Source organism: Pleurodeles waltl, chromosome 1_2, assembly GCF_031143425.1.
Source record: "Pleurodeles waltl isolate 20211129_DDA chromosome 1_2, aPleWal1.hap1.20221129, whole genome shotgun sequence".
NCBI lineage: Eukaryota > Metazoa > Chordata > Amphibia > Caudata > Salamandridae > Pleurodeles > Pleurodeles waltl.
Genome location: NC_090437.1, coordinates 361,334,605 through 361,361,360, shown reverse-complemented (window position 1 = coordinate 361,361,360; position 26,756 = coordinate 361,334,605). Strand labels below are relative to the sequence as shown.

The 26,756-nt window shown below is 45.5% G+C and overlaps 1 protein-coding gene across 2 annotated transcripts in view; it reads right to left on the bottom strand.

The window, feature by feature from the left end:
• Positions 1–26,756, bottom strand: part of FKTN (fukutin) — a 121,633-nt gene that overhangs the window by 30,712 nt on the left and 64,165 nt on the right. For both annotated transcript variants that reach the window (XM_069239832.1, XM_069239841.1), the window contains exon 7: positions 16,051–16,180. In XM_069239832.1, the coding sequence (XP_069095933.1) occupies positions 16,051–16,180 (130 nt within the window). The remainder of the gene's footprint in view (positions 1–16,050; positions 16,181–26,756) is intronic.

Genomic DNA, 26,756 nt, shown 5'->3' with positions numbered 1-26,756 from the left:
TGCCTTTAACGTGGAGTTCTGTATTTTTCCAAGCTGTGTTTTTGCACCAGAGAACCAAGATGTTTTGCTCTCACTGTAGACTAGACCTGATAAGAGAGAGTACATGGGCGTTGTTTCTCTTCGCTTGAGCTTGGGAACAGGAGTAGTCTTGGAGACCTGGCCAGTCTCCAAAAGGCTTGCTCAGTTTCCCAGGTCTGAGAGGAGGGGGCACACCTTTGTAACAAATGTAACAGGCTGCAGAGAGTCAGATTCGAATCTGCCGGACCTCGTGCTGGAGCTTGGCGCAGGCTGCCAGCAATCCCGTGTGGGTAGATGAATCTCTCTTTCTCGCGGTTGACAGGGGTCCTCAGCTTGCAGACCTTAGAAAGATGAAGCTGTGAATAGTTCCCACACGGTGAAGTATTTGTTTTGCTTTGCATTCAATATCTTATAAATATAACCTGCTGTGTATATTGCAAACTGATATATTTTGTTTGATTAACGCGGACTTGAAAGCTACTAATTCGTCATTCATTCATAAACATTGTGGTTGGGGAAGAATAAAATAACAATAAAAGTCTTCTTTGACCTCAGAAGTGCATTTCTGTTGTGTTATGTTAGTGCTTAGAAATTAAATAAGAGGAAAGCACTACAGCCTGACACCAGGAGCTTGAATCCTGCTGCATATACCTGACAAAATCATCCTTTTGACAGGCAGAAAACCACCTGGTTTTTAAATATCAAATAAGTCATCCTCAAGTGCATATTGATGCCCACAAGATACAGTGCATAATGTTCAAGAGTGGAATCCCTGTGATTCTAGAAATGGCATGTTCCCCCAGTGACTTGCCCCACCTGAACAGTCACTGAGCAGGCCTTAACTGGTACTTAGGGAAAGTCGAAGTATAGATGATATACTTTAATCTATACCTTCTGACCTGTACCAGCTACAGAGCAATTCAAAGACTTATTTTAATATTTATCAAAAATCCAATTCAATGGTAAAGTATGATTTGTAATAAATGTATTGGAAAGGTAACATTTAAGAAGCTACTCTTGACAAGCCTGAGCTTTCAGAAGCCTAGTTAGCATTAGCCTCTGCCAACTCCCAGCCTGTCACCAGCCCTTAAAGAGGTGTAAAATTCCTCCCAGGAATTAAATAGGTCACTGTAATTGACAGGTCAATCGGAATGGGCACAGATGGCCCCTTTAAGCTCAGCAGTGGCAGCGGCCACCCTTGTGGCACAGTGTAAAACTATGCCTGACCGGTTTCTCCAAGTCAAATGTAAAACAATGGTGCGCTTGAAAAGGAGCATATAGTTGCCAGGAAATTTATAGTAGATCACCTGTCCAGGTGCTGCTGGACCCTGCTTTTGTCCTACCAGACCTGTGTCGCCTGGTTTGTTTGTACATGGCCTGCTTCAAACTGGATTTTAGTGTTAGACTTTGAGGATACTACTGTCCAAGATGTACTCCCCTACACTCCCCACATCCCTCTGAGCACAAGTTTAGTGTGGCTTAAGATAACTGTCATATTGAAACTGCCCTGGGGCAAGGGTTTTTGAGACTGTTCACAGTAAAGCATACAGGAAGTAATGCAAAAGTAGGCAGGTTTGGACCAGTGAAATTTTTCCACAATGGTTAAGCAGTTCCTGAGAATCTCTGCTACCCACTAGCTAGTGCGAAGCCTAAATGTGGAATCCCCAGGAACCCTGCCCAGAACATTTTCTGGACCATCAGAAGATGACTGGACCTGCTGTCAGTATTCTGGGAGCAGCCCTAAACTACTCAATCTCAAGTGTCAGTTGTTTGACATGTGTAGCTACAGGGACACAACAAGCGCATGGAGGCCTTTCCCTAGAAGTACACAGCCTCCAGTGTCAACTGGACCGGATAGTGCTGTGGGCCTCTGCCTGACACCCTGAGAGTGGTGACTGACACTCTAAGTACCTCCTCTTGAGGTCGTGGAGACCTTAGAAATGTACTCCCTGTGGCTGTTTTGGCACCAGAAGGCAAAATGGAATCTTTGAAAAACTTATTTTCCGGAGTGTCAAGGAGAACAGCAAGAGAAGGTATCTGAATGCTAGTTCCAGTGTTGGACTGTATTTCAGCTCTGTCCCAGCCAAGGATCCCAGCAGCAAGTATGAGAAAATGACTAAGGGCCTAATTTAGATGTTAGCAGTAACAGTCCTGCTGGCGGTATTCCGTCTGAAAACCCACCACCACCTTGGCGGTCCACCAGTCCGATTTAGATGCTGGTGGGACCATAGGCAAGAGACCGCCTGAGTCCCACCGACTACGCCAGGAATCTCCAGCTGCATCAACAGCATGATTGGAGATAAGGGCTGGCGGCGGGAATCCAGCCACCTTTTCTGCCAAGCAGATTACAATGTGCCTCCCATCCACCCTCAGCTGTGGCGGTGTTACCGCCACACCCGAGTTGGCAGATTGGAGGGCGAAGGGGCATTAAAAGAATTTAGCTTTTTCCACGCTTCCGCTTCCCGTTTGGACTGGACATCACTTGCCATCGCAGCTGCTACTGGACCATAGAGGACACACGACCCAGCCGGAGTCGAACGTAAGGATTTTGCATGAACTGTGTACGTTGTGTAGTCACAGCACGAGTTTGGGACCCCTGGAGGAATATACATGACTAGGTAAACACCTCTGACATGCATATGTTGGGAACACATTTGTGCCAGAGATTGATGGGGACATACTGGTACACAACATATATCGCACACACACAATTGTTATTGTAGTGTCAGTATTCACTGCTAAATTAAAGCTGACATCACAATAACTATGGCATCATACTTGTTACCATGTCTGTGTGCACATTGTAAGTGAACCTCTACCTGTGATAATGAGAGTCCATTTGTGATGTGAGTCCGTACATGTGTATGTGTGTGAGATTAAATTGGCTGGTGGAGGGAACTGGAGTGGGTGATGTGGTTGTGTCTGTATGTGTGCCACACGCATGTGGGCCTAATGTCTGTTGTGTATTTTGGGTTGTGTATTGTGTTGCTGTTTGCAACATCCAGGTGTGTGTCACTGTGTGGTGGTCGTTATGTTTGCAATTGTGCTTTTGTGTGCATATCTGTGTAGCTGGGTGTGTCACTGTGTTGGTTGCCATGGTTGTGTTGTATAGGTGTGTAGTGGCCATGGTGTGTCTATGTTGTGTCATGGATGTATGGCAATGTGTGTTTTCTGCATGTAGATGTTGTGCTGTGGTGGAATGGCAATGGATAATATTGTGTGTTGTGCAGGTGGACACATATGGCTAAGGAACAGTGTGTGTGTATCACTTACCTCTATACAATAGGCACTGCCACTGTACAATGCCCAGTTGCTCCAGCAAAATTAAAGCACTCCGTCGTAACGGTCTATGACTCAGCCGCAGTACATCTAAATACGGTGGGCGGAACACCATTGACTTAACGGTACTTTTGAGTCCACTGCTGCGGTGGATTAGCGGTAATACCGCCAAGATCTAAGTCAGGTCCTAAGTCCCATCCTGAGCTGGATTTAGAACAAATTCCACGAGAAGCCTTCAAATTTCCAGAGGGACCAACATGCTCAAAGTATCCAGCCTTGGGTTCCACTTCGGTTGCTACAATATCAGTGAAGTCCAGTTTAAGGAGATTTTCTTCCCAAAAAGTGACAAAGTCCCTTTCTGCTTTGGGGCTTAGGTATGTTTTACAACTTTTTGACTTCCAGGCTTCCATCACAATTGGCCACAAATAACGCCCAAGTCCCAGTCTACTGCTGCCACAGACTATCATTGGTGCATTATGGCACTTTTTTCACTTAAATCTTGACAAATCCACATCTCTGACTCCTCTTACAAAATTGTTGTCATTTTGGTCTTATTTTACTCATAACATGTTCATCTCTTTATTTTACAATTGGCTGTGGAGTTGTAATGTGTTGTGTGTGACTTTTTAATACTGTGCATGCACTGCTTAAATACTTTGTGCCTTTTAATACACCTTTTTCTTAAGCCTGACTGCTTTGTGTCACGCACCAAGGACTGAACAAAAGTTTACTTTATTTAATTTGTGTGATACCTAGCAGGTGGTGGTCTTATCCTTTGACATGGTTGTTGTAAAGGGCCCCTATTCGGATAGTCACCCCCCACTTTTTGTTGTTAGATGCTGTTGTTTTTGACCTGTCAGTTTAATGAGGCCTGCTAACCAGGCCCCAGTACCAATGCTCTTTCCCTTAAATTGTATGTCGAATTGCACAGGCCAAATGGCAAGTACCTTACCACCCGTGTAAGTCCCCAGTAACACAACACAATACCCAGTAGTGGACCTCGGATTCACTCTCAGCAAAACCTAGCTCAAACCTGGTAGTGTGCCACCCTGAGTATCCCAAGTAAATGAGAGACTGCAGAGCTGACAAGTCAGCCTGCACAAGCAGCCTGCTGCTCGAGTGAGACTTTGCCCACACCAGGTGAAGGCAGAACCCCCGTTACTGCCCATGGACCGGTCAGTCACCCTCTAGTCCAGGGGACAGGATGCATTATTCCATGAGTGAGGGCATATGTGAAAGAGCACATATGCCCTTGTGCTGGCATCTAAAATGCGATGCCGGCCCAATTTACCGGCGGGCCATTGGAAAACACGGGCTGGCATCTGACCATTGCTCAGATGTCCAGCTCTGCAATGACCCAGCAGAATCCCGTTGTGTTTGGTATCAAACATTGTGCTTTTCTAACCCTGAACATGATGCCCACACGTTTAGGATTGAAAAGCAGATACTGAGTGGCACCCTTAGAGGGTGCCCACCAAGTACCCAAGTCCTGTACTGTTTTGGCAGGCTCTCCTAAGCCGCTATTGCCACAGACAAGTCTGACCTCCTGTCGGTGGTGCTAACACCTTGGCAGGACGTAAGACAAAGGGCCAGGGCAGGAAGGAGGTCTCACCTCCTCCCTCCCAGGCTGGCTGTGAGATAAGCATCAAGGCGGTTTACCTAAAAAGCTTCCCCTGCCTTTGATGTGCCAAAAGCTGTCCCCCACCAGAGGAGGACAAAGACCTTCCCACCCTGGCCAGTCTGGCAGGTGAGAAATTAGCTATGTAGGAGGCGTGCCCCTGCCTCAAACTAGCCACACCTTTGAGGTGGGGTAAGAGGCCTGCACAAGCAAGGAAGGGTTCTGCCATCTTGGCAGACCCTAAGAATAGTGGGTTTGAGGTAGAAAGTGACATACTCTACTCCCCACAGGAAGTCATCATTGCAGGGGCAGACTCACCGCAGGGACAATAGCCCATTGGCTACTGTCCCTCATACCCTTAAATGCCGCGTAAATCAGGATTTAAGGGGCTCACCTGGCACATGAACTTAGAGCGTACCTGGGAAAGAAGAAAGAAGTACAAAGAGATGTTTGCACCAACAATACGACCTGGACCCCAGCACGAAGAAGAGGAAACAAAGTGACCTGGGGGACCAGTACTGTGCCTGAAGTGTGCTGGAGGTGAAAACATGTTGGTCCCAAAAGGAAGGACCCCCATGGACATCGAAACCTGGGTAAGTTGCAGGAGTAAAGAAGGGCTGATATCGAATACCTGCAACCCAACGGACTCTGAGCACCTGAGCCTAAAGAAACTTAGTGTCTAGCATCTAACGAGTGGGAGTGAGCCCTGTGCCAAGTTTCAAGCCTCAACTCCCCGCCAAACTATCTCAGCAGCCAGAAAGCCCGTGGACCATCCTTGCAGCCAGCAAGGATTTCTGTTAAGTCATATCTTACTTATCGTCCATGTTGGTAATGTGAAATGTTTTACACATATTCCTCTGCATAGCCTGACTGCTCTTTGCCACACAACTAGGTCTAAGCTAGGGTTTGCTGAGAGTGAATCCAAGATCCACTGCTGGGTATTGTGTTGGTATTCCATGGTAAGACTACCTAGTCATACCATATAATACCTTCACCTTGCTACAATGGTCACTCAACAACTCCAAACAATCTAGTTTCCTACGAGGAGGATGTTAGAAATAGGGTTTCTGTTTGGCTAGCGTATGCACCTAAGCCAGGTAGAACCCACCCACTGTAGTCAGGGCAAGGGTGTTACACATCCAAGATAACCCCTACTCACCCCCTTGGTAGCTTGGCAAGAGCAGTCAGGCCTATCCAGGAGGCAATGTGTAAAGCGTTTTTTTGCACAACACGCGTGACACACTATCCCCACCACAATGGAAACACAACACCAAGTTATATAAAAATAAACTGTATTGTACACAACAATATTAGACCAAACACAACATGTCAATAATACCCTGCTACTCAAGCAGTTGTCAGAACGTTACACAATACTGTTACTCTGCAGAAATCAGCAGTAGTCAAATATAACACATAAGTTATTTGTTATCCTGCAACATAAGCAGTAGTCAGGAGAACATTACTATAGAAATGCACTTGTCACACACAATGTCATAAATGCCCATACCGGGAACATTAGAAAACATATGGCAAGTCACAAAAATATATTAGCATAAAATACCCATAAAAGGAGAATTAGCAAATATATGGCACATCATAAAGAAAACAAGTTAACCTACCAGTCTACAATGCCCCTTCAAAGGAACATCAGAAAAGTGTGTGTCCCTTTAAAAGTACCTGTTTCCATTGATGAGGGCACCTCCAGTGCCATGAGGTGAATGTAGGGGCCCCCGGAGCTCCTCTGCACAAAATGGGGGTCGTGTGGTGATTTGGGGAGGGGACTGCATGCACCCCTCTGATTTTGATATTGGGGCCCGTCCTGCGATCTCTGGACACCCCCCGCCTCAGTCCAGACCACAACTTGGGTGCAAAACCAAAACCCGAACAAGGGGCAAAAGAAGGGACCTTAGAGAGCGGGGGGCCTTCGGTGAGGCTTCCACCCCGCCCGCAACCTCCCTAGACAAGATAGGGGCTCCAGTGGGGCGGGGAGCATCTGATGAGGCTTCCTACCCCAACCCTCCTCAGGAGCACATTGGGGGCCTAGCAGGACAGGGAGCCTCCGATGAAGCTTCCTCCCCACCCTGGCCCCAACAGGGACTGGCCCGCACATGATCTGGTGCGCGAGTCAAGCAGCCCAGGCCACAGCGGTGAACAGGCACCTAAGTGGATACCTGCCTGTGCCTCGGGGGTGGTCCTTCGAGCATGCTTTGTCCCGGGGGCACACTGGGAGCGCACTCACTCCTGAATTCACTTCTGTGGTGCCCTGGGGGTACCTGATCCAGTGTGCTTTCGACGTGGTCGGGTTTTTAGATGCCCAGGTCACGGCGGTGAACTTTTCAGCACAGCACCGTGCTTACGAAACGCTGGGGGCAAAATAAAGCACTCACAAGGCGCTAGGGACAAAAAAAAAAGCGCTTCACAAGGTACTATGGCCTGTAAAAACAACACCGGCAGCACTCCTCATGTGCTGCTTAACACAGTTGCAGGAGTGTCAGGGGCCATAGCACCCAGCCCCTGGGGGACACACAGATGGAGCATAGGGAGGCAGGGCCAGCAGCAGGCCAGCACAAAGGGTTGCAGTCAGTGGCAGTTCCTCCAGGACCAAGCAGGTCACAGGTGAGCACAGCAGCAACAGTCCAACGTGGTTCCTAACAAGTCCCTCCAGCAGCATTCTGTGTCCAGTTTCAAGTAAATTAAGTACAGAGTGTCTCCCCATTGTGGGAAAAAATCCCCTGTACTCATACTCAGTTTTGCAAAGGGTTTGACTAAGAAAGGGGAAGGAGGTTCCAACCAGTTACATCTGGTTCTGGGAGTGCCCCCTCTCTCCTCCAGCACAGGCTTGAAACATCAGTTGGGGGTAAACGACCCCTTTGTGTGAGGTCAGGGCACAGCCTTTACAGATGCACGTGTGTCCCGCCTCCCCCTTCTCTAAGCCAGGAAGACCTTTCAAAATGCAGACGCACCTCTGTGGCACCTCCACCCTCCATGTGTAAAGGCTGTCTGAAAAGTATGCACAAAGCCCAACTGTCACTCTTTCCAGACGTGGAGTCAAGCTGTAAAACACCAGAGTCGCACAAAGCCCAACTGTCACTCTGCCCAGACGTGGAGTCAAGCTGTGAAACACGAGTCATAAGCACAGAGAAATGCTCACTTTCTAGAAGTGATATTTCTGTAATGATAATAAACAAATCCACCTACACCAGTAAGTAGCATTTGTCAGTACCATAACAACCATACCAAACATGCCCATGCTACCCCCTCATAAATCAGACAATATCTCCTAGACATAAGGCAGGGCATTTCTAATGCAATCCTATAAGAAGGCAGCATTCACAGCAATGAGAAACCAAATAGGCTGTTTGTCAATACCAGGACAGGCCACGCTATTAGGCATATGTCTTGCCTGTTACATACATAGCACCCGGCCCATAGAGCTAGCTAGGGCCTACCTTAAGGATGACTTGCATGTAGTAAAAGGGGAGTTCTGGACCTGGCAAGTAAATTTAGATGCCAAGTCCCTGTGGCAGCAAATTGTGCATGCAGGTCCTGCGCTAGCAGGTCTGAGACAGGTTTGAAAGGCTACTTCAGTGGGTGGCACAAGAAGCACTGCAGGCCCACCAGTAGCATTTAAATACAGGCCCTGGATATAGGGATACCACTGTAAAAGGGACTTACAGGTAAATTAAATGTGCCAATCAGGTAGAAGCCAGTCATATCAAGTTTACAAGGGAGAGCACATGCACTTTAGCACTGTTTAGCAGTATAAAGTGACCAGTCATAACGTCATCCAAAAAGGGTCAGAAAAATTAGGAGGCAAAGGCAAAAAGTTTGGGGAATGACCCTGTAGAAAGGACCAGGTCCAAAAGAGGATAAATGTGCTTCCACTACACTGAATATTGGTTTTCACCATCCATGCACCGCAGGGGAAGCAAATCTTTTCTTTGGTAATGTATGTGATACAACGTAAAGAATTTACCAGCTACTCCCAGCTAAGGAGACAATTTTTCAGAGATACACTACAGTGTTTTTCCTAGCACGCTGAGGTAATACTATGACAAAACATAATGGGTCCCAAAAGTAATTCATTAAACTGGAGAAGGACGATGACTACTTTGGTGCTGTAGCTTACAATGAGCTCACTGTGGTGGTGGGCTGCCCTTTGTACTAGCAAATAGGCGTTTAATTATTTTTTTTTAAAGGTGAGGTGTGTTTCTGAATCTTAAAAAGTAATACACCTCAAGAATAAGAGCATGGCTGCCTGTGGTACGAGAAGAAATGCTCTGCAAGCTGGGACCAGGTGAGTAAATAATTCTGAGGTCATTTTCTTTGGCATCCGTGAAAACGCACTGTTTGTTGTTCATTAAAACGTGCGTAGCTGCAGTACCAGATGGAGACACGAGGTGGCAGTTTTATGCTACTCAAAACAAAACTTTGAATTTTGTGCTCTGGGTTTTTAAGAAAGTAAAGCAGCTGTGATTTCTCAGAAACTGCAAACTTCCAGGCAGCAAAACCTAGGACGGCAAAGCAGAATGCTCAGAACCGATCCCTCTAGGTCTCTCCGGAAAGAATTTACCTGTTAAGCATGTTTGAATGGATATTTTCTCCGTAACTTAGAAAAACAAATATTTTGTGTGTTTGTTGTTTCTGATCTGCCCTGCATCTTCCAGAGAACTCAACGATCTGCGAGTACATCAGAAGTCAGGTGCTTCATGTCTCTGCTGCACTGTTTGGGCTACACCAAGGTGTATGCCAAACCTTATAGATGCTTTCCTTATCCCAAGCTGTAAGCCGACAGGTGGTAGTTATCTGAGTTTAGTACAGGACACAAAGCCTTGTGTTTCCTGTGCTCCCTTAGGGAGTTCCTCCATGGTACTTAGTCCTAGTTAAAACTGGAAAAAAGTAATTAGCAAACTATCACTGACATACCGTGAACCAATAACAATAGGCGACAAGTTAATTATTTTCAATGATATTTCATAAATCCATTTGTCGGGTGTGTCGGGATTATCTTGTTAACACACACGTTCCATACAAATTAGTTTAACTTTATGCGAAAATGAGGGAAACAATCTCTTTAGAGTGTGTAACAGCACAGAAAGCTAACATTCTGAATGGTAAAAACAATGTGCGCAAGATCGCCATTTTATTTTCATATATATTTTTTTTAGAGTTGTAAGTTTACATTATTCATGCTAATAAAAGTACAGAAATGAAAAGTGGCAGGACTATGTGCAATGATTGAAGTTGCAAGGCCACCCGGTTTCACACAAATCAGGCTTGGAAGCATATATAAAAAAACAAAACTATAATAATATATATTGTTTTTAAAAAGCCAATATTTGCCTACTTTCCATGAGCTTCTGTTTCAAAAATAATATAAGCATGTGTTTTCTGTCCCCTCTCCATAGGAAATTATTGAAGAAAATATAAAAAAATATATATATACTGAAGATCTGGAGGGGGGGGGGGGAGGGGAGGGGGGGCGAATGGTGAAGCACTGAAGCACTATCTGACTGCAGACCGGATGGTTTTCTAATGCATGCGAAGATACTTACATGGTTTGGCATATAAATAGCTAGGGTATTCTAATAACCATACAGCCAGTTCGATAAAAACAAGGCTGATAACACGAGTCATCAACTAACGAAAAAAATATCTCATCCACCTCAGCTTCTTAAGGGTAAGTGCTTGGGTGATCCATCAGACGAGGGCAGAGAAAAAGAGGGGCCCAAAACACGTTTTCACAATGCAATTTTCCATAGGAACTTGAGACACTGCAACAGCCAAACCAGCTGAAGGGAATTACACTTCGGGCATGATTTAGATCTCGAATGGAATACTCTGTCACAAAAGTAGCGGATATCCCAACCGCTTATTATGATCTACATAGGATATAATGGGATCGTAACACGGCGGATGGAATACCCCTCACATTTGGGACAGACTATTTCCCTCCACCAAGATCTAAATGAGGCCCTAAGTTTGGTCGAAAGGTAGATCTTGAACCAGAAAAGATGTTTTCAGTGACTTGTAATTCCATTCAGTAGTTTTTGCGAAATGAATGCTCAAAATGCATGTATATTTCACACCGCTGTGGAGCTGCGAGCTCAACGACGTACTGCAACTGGCTGGCTGTAATTTGAATGAAAAGGTAAACCAAATAAGATGTACAAGGTCAAGATATGAGAACACTAACCCGCGTCGGCCTTGTGGGCAGGTCCCCAGAGGCCTCTTTGATCAAACCAGCTTTCTTACTGTTAAAGTGAAATCCACTGTGTATTTCATCATGTTTATCGGGCTAATGCCTACCAACTATGACCTTCTCCAAGATCTCTGTGGCCTCCATTAAAAAAATAATTGTGCTGCACCTCTGTTTTTGGGGCTCTCCATTAAGATGTTAACAAGCCCAGATTCCTTTCCTAAAGCCGCTAATCCTGTGGAAAAAGGAGATGGGCTGCGCTGCGCAGCGAAGAAAGTAGATTCCCACTTGTTGGAACATCATCATTACAAGTCCAGCTGAGAAAAGATCTACACAGCGAATGACTCAAAGCACAATATAGTCCAGGAATCATGCGATTAACGCAGCAGAGCTGGTATGGATTACTACACACAAGAAATGCCGGGGTTGTAATGAAGCAGAAATACTTTCCTGGATTATCAATAGTGAGCTCTGCACCGAATCATTAGGGTGTTTGTATGGCCCACAGCAGCTTCAGTGGGTTCTGGAGGTTCTATGCTTTAGCAACTCTGACATATGTTCCTATGGTCTGGAGCAAGCCATGTTTCTTGACCCATATGAATCATATAGCCCTTAGAGTTCAAGACATAGGACAGCTTGTAGATGTGATTTATCTGTGACCCAAAAATCCAGTTACCTGGGGAACTGGTGAAGCCCTGAAATCCAGTGGTGCCCCATGACAAGACCATTCTGACTACAATCAATATTTTTTTTAACATGTTTTATTATTTTAATAAATTACCACCAACACAATCACAGTAGTACACCAGCATATCGAAACTGAACACCCCATGTCTGGACGTGATGGGGCTGCAGATCTATCTACAAGTCCCAAGCAACAGCTCTATGTTGGGTTTCTCACCATGTCTCTGAAGTCTTTCCATGGACCCCACATCTGGTCAAAATTCAATGGGCAACCCTGCGCTTTGCACACTGTGTTTTAAGCCTGCATGCAAAGGTCTAGGCTGGTCTTACAAAGCGCAGATGTTGAGCCTCTCTGCATCCCCACAGACGTGCAATGTCTCTTGTGGCCACTGACAGTGCCACGTTACAACATAACCCAGCATAATTCGACCCCGCTTGTTCCCCCAAATGCCCAGTATAGTAACCCTTGCCCCCATCTCAACTTTTTCCTTTAGAACCTAGGCTGCACCCACCCATGGAGTGACAGTCGTGTATGCTGGGGCACTCCCTCAAAGTGTGTAATAGGGTGTCTTGCTGTCCACAGCCCCAAGGATGTCTACTGTTCTCAGTCTTCCCCATATGATACAATCTAGTTCATGTGTGGTACACGTGATGCAGTAATTTGAGTGTACCTGTCAAAAACCTGCCTTGATGTCTACCTCTCTCGGGTGGCAACAGGTCTCTCCCCAATCTTTGTCCTCTATGCTTCCCAGATCACATTCTCATTTTGTACTCAGTTTATTAAGTGGTCACTGGCTAGGACTCTGCAGTGTTCTGTAGCTCAGTGAAACTGCATGTTTATTGATGGGGACTGAAAGCACTCTATATCAAAGTGGCGTTTCCTCTGCAATTTCCTGGGATGGCGTGATATACTGGGCTAGAGCATGCTTCATCTGTGCATATCAAAAGTATTAACTATCTGTCAGTTCAAGTTCGGTCTGTAGCTCTTCAGATGATCAAAGGCCATGCGTGCTCCCACATACCTCCCAATGTTAGTTATTCCTATTAAGTTCCATTGCTTCCTACCTTCAAGGGTTTTAGTTCCGCTAGGGTATCTGAGTCCCACAAGGGGGTCTCAAGTGTCAGTCATCCTCCCCACCCCAGACATTTCATTGCTTTTTTCCAGAGGTGAATCATTGTCGCCATCGGAGAGTGGCGATGTAGGGCACAAGTTCCACCGTACAGCTTGCTAAGGTACCCCTCGACTCTATCACCCTTCTGTCAGCCATCAACGAAGGCTCCTGCAGTGACAATAAGACCCAAGCATTCCCTACCCAAGAAGCTGTGCCACCCAGCTGTAAAGTTGGAGGTCAGGTAGGGCCTGATCTCCTTTGTAAGGATTTCTTGTCAGTATTTGCAGAGCAACATGGGGGGTACCTCGCTTCACAGTAGTATTCATGTAACCATGTCCACCGCCCCAAAAAGCCCTTCCGGGACCCCACAGAGTGAGTTCTGGAGCATGTACAAGAATTTGGACAGCACTATCAATTTACATAGGGCTGCACTGCCTATCAGGGACAATGAGATCCTTCTCCAATGCCCCACGTCTCGTTTGCAGTCATCAAGGACCTGACCAAGGTTTTGACTATGGAAATTCTAGTGGTCTAGAGTACTATAAACCCCCCAGCCATTTTAAGTGATCTGTTGTCCACCTAAAGGGGTATTGCCACCACTCCTGTGGGTTCCAACAGCCCAGTGGGAACACCACTGATTTATGCCAGTTGATACATACCCCAAAATGCCTCCCAAATGTTTCCACCATCTCCAGTGCCCTTGGTATGGAATTATAAAATATAATCACAATGTCGTTCCATTCTTGATCCCATTGGAGGCCTCTGGTTTTTGCCTCTGCTGACACTCAGCATGCCAGCAGTTCAAGTGCCAGTGCAAACAACAGGGTGGAGAGTGGGCACCCACGTCTCGCTCTTCTGACTAGTCAGAATTCCTCAGATATCTTCCCATTGACCCTGAAGCGCTGCTGTTGCAGCCAGGTATAACAACCGTACCCAGGCCCAAAACCATTTTGTCCACGATCAGCTGGAAGGATTCCCAGTGGAGCAAGTCCAACACCTTCTTGGTATCCAATGCCAACAAGGCCACCGATTCTGGCATGGGTTGTCTCCGCGCAGGGCACCAAATAATCTTTGGAGGTTATGTCGAGTGGACAGCTGTGGTACAAAAGCCAGATTGGTCTAGTGCGATGAGCCATCATCCTGGCCAATACCTTAATCTCTATTTTGAACAGGGTAATCAGCATGTGGGAAGTGCAGTGCTAGGCAAGATTACCATCTTTATGAATGAGGGCTCTTGCAGCAGCCTTATGTCTCTGGAAAAACTTCTTTGCCGTTTGGCCTTCGAGAACATAAACCGCAGTAGTTCCCCCAATGTGCTGTCCCACACACTTAAAAAATTGTGGGGGCAGACATTTGGTTCGGGAGCATTCCTCCCATTTAAGCTGTTGTAACGCCTTCCCCAAAGACATGCCTCATGCTGCCCAATTGTTACTTTCAGCTCTTTCAAACCATCTGTGTTCTCCACCTTCGCTTGGTGCTGCTCTATCCGTTAGTCATACCTCATGCTGTCCAAATGTCACTTTCAGCTGCTCCAAACTGTCTTTTATAACTGAGACCTTATGGTTGACACGTCCAACTGTGGCAATTAATTCTTTTAACAACTCATAAGATAATTTTTCTCCCGGTGCCTTTTGGTTTAATCATTTCAGAGGCATAATGGCCGAGATTCACCATTTCAATTTGTCTTGGTGCATCATATAGGGACACCTCCTTAAACTCGTCATGGGTTGGCAAGGGTCTCCTGGATTCCATCCTCCCACACGGTGGCCCCCAACTTCACTCCAGAGGCTCACTGCTTTATCATCTCGGGTGAATCAAAACAGGTGCCCTGCCCTCAACACTGCTCTTTCAGGAGCTGTTGTGTGCCTTGTAGGCGATCATCCTTCTGCCAGTTGTCTTGTGCCAAAGAGTTTCCTGGTTACTTGCCACAGCACCAGGTGGCCCTTCGTTTCCTCTAAGAAGAGGGTTGAAGCCCACTCTTGTATCTCCTCTTTGCTGCGGATGGGGCAAAGACTGCCTCTTGTTTGCCTACGAGATAGAATAGGAGGTTGAGGCCAGTGACCGGAGCATTCTGTTCCTCTGCCTCTCTATATCATTACTGGGGACCTCAATTTTGCGTCAATTCTGCCTGAGGTCGTCCAACAGTGAGAGCCATGCAAGAGCTCCACAGAAAGCCATCTGATCAGGAGCCCATTAGTTCTGTCCACCACTTCCAAATGTGAAGATTCTTAATGTTAATGCATGAACACCACATTACTGTAACTTGCAGGCCATCTTCATTAAGTTTGCTGGCATGCATGGGGGAGGTCACAAACTACATCCTGCCTCATTAATATTAATATGACGGGGGCTGCAATCTCTTGCAGATGCACATTTTGTACTGTAACGGAGTCACATCGCAACATGAAGCCGACCTCGCAAACCAGTCTGTGATTGAACTATGTTTGCTGATTTGTGAGACAGCTTTGAAAAATCAGGCCCCTGCTGCTTAGAGTGATATGAGTGCACTTGTTATCTTTTCTACCCCAAGGCAAAAGTGGAAATACAACGTTTTCATTCACAGAAATAAAAAAAACAAATTCATTCTGCTCAGGAAACAGTTCTCCAGAGTATCAGCATATCCTCTTTCAATGACATGACAAATTACAAGCAAGTGAGGAGTGCTAGGTGAGAGAGAATAAGGGAGAAGCCGGAGAGTAATCCGAGCGTTCCAATCTTACAGGTCATCATCCCTGAAAAGGCCTCTGCTCGTATACTGCGCAATGGCTGGAGGAAGCATGCGCAGAAATTAAGCGCCTTTCTACGTTAGCAAGAGAAACATTAAATCCAAGGCAATGCTAAAAGCTAGTTTAATGCTCTAACAATACAATACAGCAAAAGAGCATACAGGCTTGGGAATGACGGCCATTTTCTTTAATGCGGAAACGGTGAAGTGCTTTGACTTACTGAACACATATTTGTATACAGTTATTAATGTTCTGTAAGGCTCACTACAAGGTGGAATTGTGTTCCATTTTTTTCTGAAAAGTAATATGGCTCTATAAAGCACACCACATTTAGGCCTGACTGCATTATCTGCAAGTCTTCCTTATTACCTAAGAAAGCATCAACTACTTGATGCAAGTAGCTGTACTCACCAAGGCACGTTCCGCTGCTCATCCAGAATTTCACTCCTAAACTGTTTAGTGTTACCACTGCAAGGTGCAGCAATGACTTTGCTTTCTTCCTGAACTCCACGCTGTCAAGGGAAATAGCATCAGGGTACAGCTGCAGGAAAATGGCAGATGAAGTTACCTTTAAGGTGTGTGTCAAAAACAAATTTTTAAACCAGCAGAATTGATCTATTTGACACATTTTAGATACTTTGAATTCAACAGTTACTAGGCACTTAGCATGGAAGCTATTACTGTCGCCACTTGTAGTCCAAGCATTAAGACACTATTGCACTCTAATTGGATAACCCAGTACATTCATCTATACGCTTGACTCTTTAAGGGTAGAGAGTTAAACTCCTCTTAGAGTGAGACTTGACTGCTTAATTATTTCATTGCCCATTCATAGCTATTACTTTGACACACAGGTTTTGTTTACAAGTAGAAAGTATTAGAGAAGTAGTTCCTTTGCACCTTCTAGCACGCACTTCTGTTGGAATGTTACAACAAACAATTTTGGGCAGTTTCGTGCTCCAATTCAAAACAACCTGCGGCTCTCTGCATAATGCTATCTCTGCTGATGAAATGCGCCTCCCTGCTATTAGTCTCATCCCAGTGTTGCGTATGATCTTGTTACTATTTGATTCCGACCCTCTTGGCATCCTATACCCTGTTTTTTTTTTTTTTTTAATTCTCTACTACTCTCTCTGCATTCTTCTACTACAACTGCTTGCCTTTATGTTCATCCTCCTATATATTCTTCTTTTCCAGCCACAGGCAGCTTTCTCTTGTCATTTCACAACAGGCCCCAGCGCCACTGCCCAGTCAACCATGAGCACTACTGTGTGGTATAAATGTCAATTTGTGTCCCTCTATACCTGCCAGGCTGAATTAGGATCGCTTGCACTCTTCTGTGATTTGCCTCTGCTGCATCTGCTCCACTCTAGCATGGCTGAACTGTTACCTTTCCTATTCCACTGGGAACATGTACGGGCATAGTCTACACAAACTTTATCTTTACTTTTTTCCACAGATATACTGCCTTGTTTGATGCAGCTGCCATTCACCAATATAAAAAACATACTGTTAATTTCCAGGTTAACTATAGTAGCTGGACAAAAGCAAAAATGATCCAGGTATTCCTCTTGCTGCACCTGGATGTTATTGTGAGCCTATGGTCCTATTGTTCCTTGGCTGCAGTTGGTGCTGCTCTAGCTGGATTTTCAATGAATAACTTCAATCATTTTAGTAGGGTGGTCAGAGATTTTTCTTTCATTTTCACATTCTGAACTCATGTAAAATCAAAATATCAGGGAATCACAGTGACAGAACAAAACCGCTGCTGAGTTCTTCATCACAAGATCCTTTCAAGTTGTCTGGACCTTGACACATTAAGAGATTAAAAAGGCTCTGACTGGACCGAGTACGGACTATGGCAGTGAACACCCTAACTGTCCTGGCGTGAATCAGTACAGAAGAGAATGCTGCTATGCAGTCCTGTGGTTGACTGAAAACTGTTAGTTTGTTCATGTGACTTAGCTGTGATGGCACACCAAATTAGTACTTTTGTTTGTAAACTGGATACAACTCCAGGTGGTAAGTGAACTAATTAACTGCCGTTTGATTTAGTGCTCATATAAACAACTCTAGAATGGTACTTTGTGATTACCCAAGTAACATGTCTAAAGTGTGTTTGCATGCGCAATTCGTGTGGTGGCTTCACACGGACAACTTTTGGACAGTTATAAAAATATTGCCCAAGAACTAGGAACTCTATTTATCTACTAAAGGTAAATGAATGTTGTCCAGGAAGAATTGTTAAGTCCTTTGAATTTGTATTACAGTCTACAGTAGTGCCCTTGTACTGTTTGATACCTGGAATGAGGCTTACGTGGCCAGAACAGACAGCATCAATGACAAACGAGTATTACATGGATTACATTCACTCCCAAAAACGTGTCGGAATCACGTCCCTCACAAATTTCCAGTTTAAAGTTTCTTTTATGACAATGTTTCTCTATAGGTTGGCACAGTAGAATTATATTTCATGAAAATCATAGTGAGATCCCGCCATTAATTAGGTGGTTGCCAGCTTTTAACTTGCATTTAACGTAGGTTAACATTGTGCAAATTCATAGGATCGGCTTCAAACTCATTTCAACTTCTTCAACACAGCAAAACTTGTGGAGAATGGCTGTGTTACAGTCATCTACCATTACAAAGAGGACACACTTTGCTAAAATGAGTTTGATAAACAGGACTCCCAACTGGGCTCAAATTAGTTATGATATACATCCATCATCTGTATCACAAAATGTGATGTTTTAGTGACTGTCAGTCATTGAATATTTCATGATTTGAATCATATGGTATGTTCCAACTCACTTCATCGGGACCCCAGCTACTGCAGATTGTTCCTGTGCAGTAGAGTATTATATAGCATTCATTGGTAATCTGAACACATGCATGGCATGCCTGCTTTTGGCCTCCAAGTGGCTCTAAATTTGGCAGAACACAACTTTAATCCATTTTGACATTAGCATTTCTTCTGGAAATTCATTCTGCTCATGGTGACTCATAAGTGGCTTCCTACTTCTACACTATTTAATGTCCTAATAATGACCCACTAACCTTGAAGAGGGAACTCCTCTGCCTTTGGGCCTCGCAAGTAAAATCAGGGAAAAGGTGGACCACATTGCCCTCCACAGTAGATGGGCCGTGGCGCAGGAATTCTGTAAAATCTGATCTCAGTCCCTAAACATCAACAGTCTGGAGACCATCCGTCGCAATGGGGCCCCCGGACCCCAAGTAAAAGGCGTATGCCACTTCAGTTGCGTGCTTCAGTCTCCATATGCCCACCAGTGCTCCCTTTCCACCGAGTGACCCTCAATTTTCTCTGGAAAGTCCATTATCCAAACGTTATAGCAACACAAATGGCCAGCTGCTCGTTCTTGGAGCCTTTGCCCCATATCGGCTAAGTCCTGAAGTCTGACCATAATGTGGAAAAATAGTTTCTCACCCTTCGTGCAACCACTGTTCATTTGACATCAGGACAACCATATTGAATATGGCATCCATTTTGTGAGTGTTCTAAACACCCTGTCGCAGAGAAAATAGGCAGAAAAAGATGCAGCTTGAAAGCAGCTACATCGTGTAATATGCCTAAGGCCGAATACCAGACCGGCCACATACCTGCGGTTAAGCCAATTTTGAGAAAAACTAATTTCCACGGAATAACTTGCAATTGGAACAAGGTCATACCTGCCATTTACTACACACTATTATACGCTTCAGCTGTTTGCACATTTTTGTTTGTAAGCAATCTTCCACTCCTCTCCCCTGAGGCATACAAATGTTTTTATACCTAACTTGTGGAAAATGATTGAACCTCTGCCATTTGTTTGCATGTAGTAGAAAAATGTATAAAAGCTCTATGCTGCGCGAAGTAAGACAGACTACTCCCTAACCCGCTTGGTGAAGGAGCTCTCCCTTAACTCGAGTTATTGAATAAATCCCGATTATTCTCTACATCTCGGACCCCGTCTCTTTCCTTTTTCATTATTATTTAACTTACAAGGCAAATTCAGAGGTATTTTAAATTATTTACCACAATAATACCCTTCATTTCCAGCATCAAGTGGTCCACAGTGTCTTCCATCTCAGTAACCCTGGCTACCAATTTCCTGTGGTCCACTCCTGGGAGGTAGAGGTCGAGCTCACTGCCGTAACTGGGCATGGCCGGCCATGCTACCCTCTGCCATTTTGGGAGGAGCCACACTCACAGTCCCCACCGCATTTCGGCCATGCCGCTGGGCTGTTATCTTACTGACACTCCTGAAGGCTTCCCCTAACAGATGGAATGCCAACCTGCGTTGGCCACGCCCCTCCCCATTATTTACAAACTTGTATTATCCTTTTCATCCTTTCACTGTATGATTACATGCATATCAAGCACTCTTTAAAGCAGTAAATGTTTGCACTTGCAAAGTTTGTCCATCTTATTTAAAGACATATAATAGATATATCATAACCTTTTACTGTTGTTTACATTGATTTCTCTGGCAAACTGAATCTCTGTCATTAAAACAGGCAACAGCGTGACCGCACAGCAGACGTACTGCTGGTGCGCCAAAGGCAAGTCCATTTGAGCCCATCCGTGCCTGGACCAAGCACAGCACCACAACCCCAGGCCCTCTCCCCACCCCCTGAAGATGCACCATCGCCAAGCTCTACACCCTCCATCCCGGGCACCGCAACAAACACTGCCACCGTGCTGAACCACGCTCCAAGTTAGGACCTTTCACCTGCACCGAATGCCACTTCACCTGCCACAGCACACACACCAGCACACTGCTCAGCCCCACCCAGAACACACCATAGACACCACCTGAACAAAAACACCAACTCTCATGCGCTCTGCTCAACTCACTATGCAAGCATTCCCCCGAATTATGGAACCTCATCGCCACCCTTGCACCCAACATCGTCTTCCTCACAGAGATCTGGCTCAACCACCACATACACCCAAAACATTGCCACAGCAATCCCCTATGGATATAAAATCATTCACCAAGGCTGAACCAACAAGCCGGGAGGACGAACAGCCATCATCCACAAAGAGACCATACAGTACACCACAGACAACACCACCACCCCCAAGCAACATCTCAACTTCAAGCTCCACACGGACGACAAGTCAACCATCAGAGACACTCTCACATAGAGACCTCCCAGGCCCGCACTCCAGCTTCTGTAACACCATTGCAGGCTTCATTGTGCCCCTGGCTTTAAACTCCAAAGACTACATCTTCCTCTGTGACCTAAGTTTCCACATCGACGATCCCAATGACAACACTGCTCACCTCCTAAACAGTATGAGAAGCCTCAGATTGACCCAAATCGTTCATGACCCTATACACATCACAGGACACATGCTGGACCCCATTTTCACCTCCATCAGCCGTGTCAAATACAGCCATGTCACAGAACTCACATGGACCAATCACTCCATCGTCCAATTCAGAATCTCCATCCCCGCACCTCCACCCCCTAGATGACCAGAGCCCCCTGCCAGATGTGGAACAAAATCTCAGAGACCAGATGGGTGGACGTCGACAATACCTCCAACCCTGCTATCCCCACCAACCTCTAACGGGGATTGAAAAACGTCAAAGTCTGGATCACCTATTGTACTAACAGCATGGTTCCCATCAAGAGCAACAGCCAGAGAAAATCCTCCAAAAAGGTCAACTAGTACACCCAAGGACTCAGAACAGTGAAATGAGAGAGCGAACAGCTGGAGAGGAGATGGATCGGCAGCAAGGACACCTCTGACAGAGCGGCCTTCAAGACCTACCTCAACCTCTACCACTGCCTACTGAGGGCAACAAAGAAGACTGCCTTTGCCGCACGCATAAAATATAGCGCCAACACCACCAAGGAACTTTTCAACATCATTATGAATTCTTGAACCGGACGTCCAGTGAAAACAACATCACACCCTCACAGGAGCTGTGCAACAACCTCACCAACTTCTTCCATGACAAAATCACAACCATATACAGAAACTTCAAACCCCAACCCACATCTACTGTACTTCCTCATCAGATACGCTACCACCGTACCCAACACGAACCACACACTGACCCCCTTGGAACACCTTCTCCACCCAGGACATCACCTCCACCATGAAATCCATCCACTCTGGAGCTTCCACAGACCCATGCCTGCACAACATCCTCAACCTTGAAAACCAAAGGATCGGCCAGGAACTCACAGCCATGCTCAAAACCTCTAACACCACCTCCACATTTCCACCAAAGAGTAGAAGCACAGCAAAGTCAGACCACTACTCAAAAATTCCTCCGGCAACCCTAGCGAACCCAAAAACTACCAGCCAATCTCCCTGCTCTTATTCCCAGCAAGGGTAATGGAAAAGATCATCAACAAGCAGCTCATGGCATACCTGGAGCAGAACCAACTACTTAACGCCTCCCAATCCGGCTTCCGCAGCCAGCACAGCACCAAAACTACCCTGACTGCAGCCACAGACAATATCCAAACCCTCCTCGAATGAGGAAAAACAGCAGCTTTGGTCCTCCTTGACTTCTTTTCAGCCTTCGACACTGTATTCCATCACATGCTGATCTTAAGACTCCACCACATTCACATCCAAAGGGAGGGGCTCTGATTTGTATATTGCTGGGTCCAAACTGGGATGGCACTGTCAGTTGGATTAAACCCATATCTGTGACTGGGGATGAGTGGTTGGAAAGTTTCGGCAATCTGTGATTTTGTCAGATGGATCAACTCCTTCCTCATCAGAAGATCCTAGAGGATCCACCTCCCACCTTTCATCTCTAGACCCAAGGAGGTCACCTGCGGTGTCCCCTAGGGCTTGACCAGCAGTGTCATATGCGTTGAAAAGCATGGGGTGATGGATAACATTGTCAGATACCATGTTCTCAACATAATTTCCTATGCAGACGACACCCAACTCATACTCTCACTCACTGACGACCCTCTTCATCACAAGAACCATCTTCCACAAATGCATGGTAAGCGTCACTGACTGGGTGAAGAACAACTGTCTGCAGCTGAACACAGACAAGACGGAAGAACTGATCTTTGGCAACAGCAGCAACACATGGAACAACTCCTGGTGGTCATCAGACCTAGGACCTGCACCCACTCCCTCTGACCATGCCAGAAACCTCAGAATCATCAACAAGTGCATCATGAAATCACAGATCAACGTCATCTCCTCCGCCTGCTTCCTCACTTTGTGCATGCTACATAAGATCTTCAAGTGGATACCCCTACACACAGGACGCACCGTGACACAGACACTCATCATCAGCCGACTGGACTACAGCAACGCCCTGTGTAGGAATCATCACACATCTCCTACAGCGACTTCAGACCAAACGGAACGCCGCAACAGACTCATCCTCGACCTTCCCCAATGAACCAACACCACAACCCACCTCATGCAACTCCACTGGCTCCCTGTACAGAAAAGATGCCAATTCAAGCTGCTGACCCATGCATACAAGTCTCTGCACAACCAAGGACCTGTGTACATTAACCATCGCCTGAACATTCACCAACCGTTGAGATGACTACACTCTGCCTGTTTCACTTGTCCATACTCCCCGCATCTACGGAAGCAGAAGTGGAGGACGCTCCTTCTTCCACATCGCAGCAAAAACCTGGAACAGCATCCCCACGCACCTCTGGACCGTCACCTCACTTCCAGAATTCCAAATGGCCCTCAAGACCTGGCTGCTTGAATAAGCCTCCGGGACATGCCTGCGCCCTGACACCCTAACAAGTGATTAGCAGCACTTTATAAATCCTGATAAGTTGATTGTTTTAGATGTGTTTATCTGCCCCATGGTTCTAGGTGGTCTGTATTAAGGGTAGCCCATTCTTTTTTTTAGTCCTGAATCAGATGAGGACATGAGATCAAGAAGAGCTGCTGCAATCTAAGACATCAGACAGGCCTTTTCTGATTACATTGCAGGGTTGGGAAAAGATGTGTAACCATTCAAAGTCTAGTTCAACATTCATGACTTGTTCAGACCAAATGTACACTAAACATTGCCACTTACTTAGTTAGAAGACCCAGGCCCAGATCATTCATATTCAGAAGCTAAATTGATAAAAAAAAAGTATCCAAGGCATGAGTAGGTTTGGATAACTGGGAGAATTTAATCATCAGTATGGTTAAGAGAAAACCAAGAGATTCATACCCCTGGATGAACCTTTATGTTAGATGCTCAGCAATATACGAGTTCAGTTTCTTTGCTCAGGTTAAGATTAGTGTTGGCTTGTGATAGTGGACAAGGGACAATTAGTAATGCTACCCACACATTATTTAATGCTGTTCTTCAAAAGAACTTCAGAAAGATTGCTGAAGATGAATAAGGAAAAAATATTTGCCTGTAACATTCAGGTGGAAGCTTGCTGTGCTGTCGATCACATGCTGGCATGATCACAAGCTGTGAATACTTCTATCTAGAACAAGGTTCAGTATAATACAACTCGTTTTTCTTCAAAGAAGTGCTTTTAAGGCAACTTACGATACATTCCCCAAACGCCACACTGTACCAGAACACAGATTGCACCTCAGATTTTATTTTCCTCCAAAATAGGCAAGTGACTGAAAAGAGATGTGAATCACTAGAATTCTGCAAACTTAGAACAGCAGTATTAAAGAGCAGAATGCAGGTGGACTAGCTTGTTCAGTCACATCCATGGAGGCAGGAGACAGCGTGTTACTACATAGCACACACAGTGAATAGATTGAAAAGCAGAGCTCCAACCTCAAAAGTGGTGGCCTGTAAGAACAGGAGGGAGGTGAATGCAACAATGTTGTGAGCACTTCCTGTCAGCCTTAAATATCCACACAATAATGTTTAATAACAGCATGAAGCAAGCATCATGTTGCAGCCTTACATGTCTGAGGTTACCAAAGAGAACCATTATGGTTCTATTTTCACAAGCAGAATCTATGTTAGCGGTAGCAATGCAATGTGCATATAGCTTTAGCACAACCTAAATGAATGCACCTCACAATCTATCTTACAATACTCGCTCTGGAGATTGGGTTACAAAGATGTAGTTAGAAGGTAAAGAGTTGCTTTGTTTTCTTGACTGCACAACGCAGTCTACATAAAGCATGATAGCCCTCTTCTAACACCTATGGAATGTAGACATTTTTCAGTAAGGGATTGGGGCTTCTGTAAAAATGAATGGAAGGGGGGCAAGGCCTGCGGTCACACAGGTAGATGTATCCCCAGCGAGCTCTGGACCTAGGCCTTCCAGCAATGCTGGAACTGACTGTGTTTTTGGGCTGGTTCCTAGGGATTTTTGGCATCAGACTCCCTGAGGTGAGGAAAGAGGGTCCAATAGGACCGCTAGGGAGACACCATATTGCAGAGAAATGACTGGAAATTAGCATCTTAACGCAGAGGAAAGTGATAACACCACGTCAGCCATCTTGGGGCCTGCAAAACCTCCAGCAGCTTGAAAACAAGGCTGACCTAAAGTAGATGCTCGCACACGATCAGAGATTAGCTCCTGGGGAGAGTTCCTCAGCATGAGTAGTCATGCTGGACTGCAGGAGGGCCTTCTTCAGGGATGGTGAGCAGGCTGTAAGTGCAACTCTCTGCCTCTAATGCTACAATGCACAGAGTCCCTTTCAAGCCATAACATTAACGCCAGTGGGTTATTTTTGGTTGGTCCTCGTCTTCTCTTCCTGCAAGCACCCTGGTGGTTTTCCAAAACGAGTACAAATGAATGATGTGCTTTGCAATGCAGCAGACAGTGGCACAGCAGGCATTACTCATGGGGTCTGATGTGGCTTGCCTAACTCCAAGCTGGATCCTGTGTCAGAGTAGAAGCTGGAGGGCAATCTTCGAACTCTTTGCATAGTTTCTACAGCCTTTCCACAAGACTTCGACATGGCCCAAGATCCACACCTTTCCCACGGACCACATGAGGCCTTGATGCAAGACTCTCTGCAAGATCAAGGCTCCTACAAACATAAGTGCCCATGCCCAAACACCTGAACGCGCAGGTAGGCCTCAACAAACTTTGGGGACACACAGACACCGGTAGACCCTGGACAACCCAATATGGTTGGAAAAAAGAAGACACTGGGACAACCATTAGGAAGAATGACCTTCACTCGTACCTGGAAGACCTACCCAAAGAAATAGTGAACATGGTCACAACGCAAATGTAAGCTCTAAAAAGCAGACCTGGATTCAGACCTTTCTGACGTAACTAAGGAAATCAAGGCACTGTGGGACAGAGTGTCAGCTAACTAGGAAGATGCTGCAGTGATAAGTTAAGACTGCGAAAACTTGCAAAACTCTTAAGCAAAAAAGGAGAAAGATATCAAAGCTTTTTTGGGAGAAATGTGCAGACCTGGAGGATAGACTGCACAGGGACAAAATTAGAATTCATAATGTTAGAGAAGGTGATGAGTTAGAGAATGTTATTTATTACTGTCTGGCTTTTTTCTGTTACGTTTTGAAAGAGGATCAAACATGTCATATATTCAAACAGTCATCACACATATGGCAGGAGCCCTGAAGGCAGGCCGGAGAGGCAATGTTCCAGGATAGGTCACCTGAACTCTATCAGGACTTGTCGCAAACAACAAGAACAGGAGACAAATGTTTGCATCAGTGTCAGCTGAGTTCCATAGAAGACAGATTGAGTACAGGTGGCCCTTCTCCTTTGCTCTCCAGTGCTAATTAGATTCTAAATCATATACAGCCCGAAAGATCGAAGCTGCTTAGAAAATCTTGGGGCCACCGATTGACAAATCTGTATCCTCAACTAAGAAGAAGCAATATTTGAATGGTAAACTGAAGGAGAAATGGGAAAAAGGAAGACAACCAAGATGACCGGTAAGCAAATGAGGTCTTCACTTAAGGACTTTGCCGGTAGCTGCATTTTCTTGTCAATCCCGGTGGAGACTTACCTAAAATATACTTCCTAGTTTCTAGATTTTGGTTGTCTCCTAAACTGGCTATGCCCTGTCTATGGCACACGTTACAAGACTGCTTCCTTTGAAGGGTATCCGATCTGCCCTGTTGTAGACCAATAATTACGTTTCTGGGCTATGTATTGTGATTATGAAAAGTCAAGCACATTTGCACTTTCAAGTGGGACTT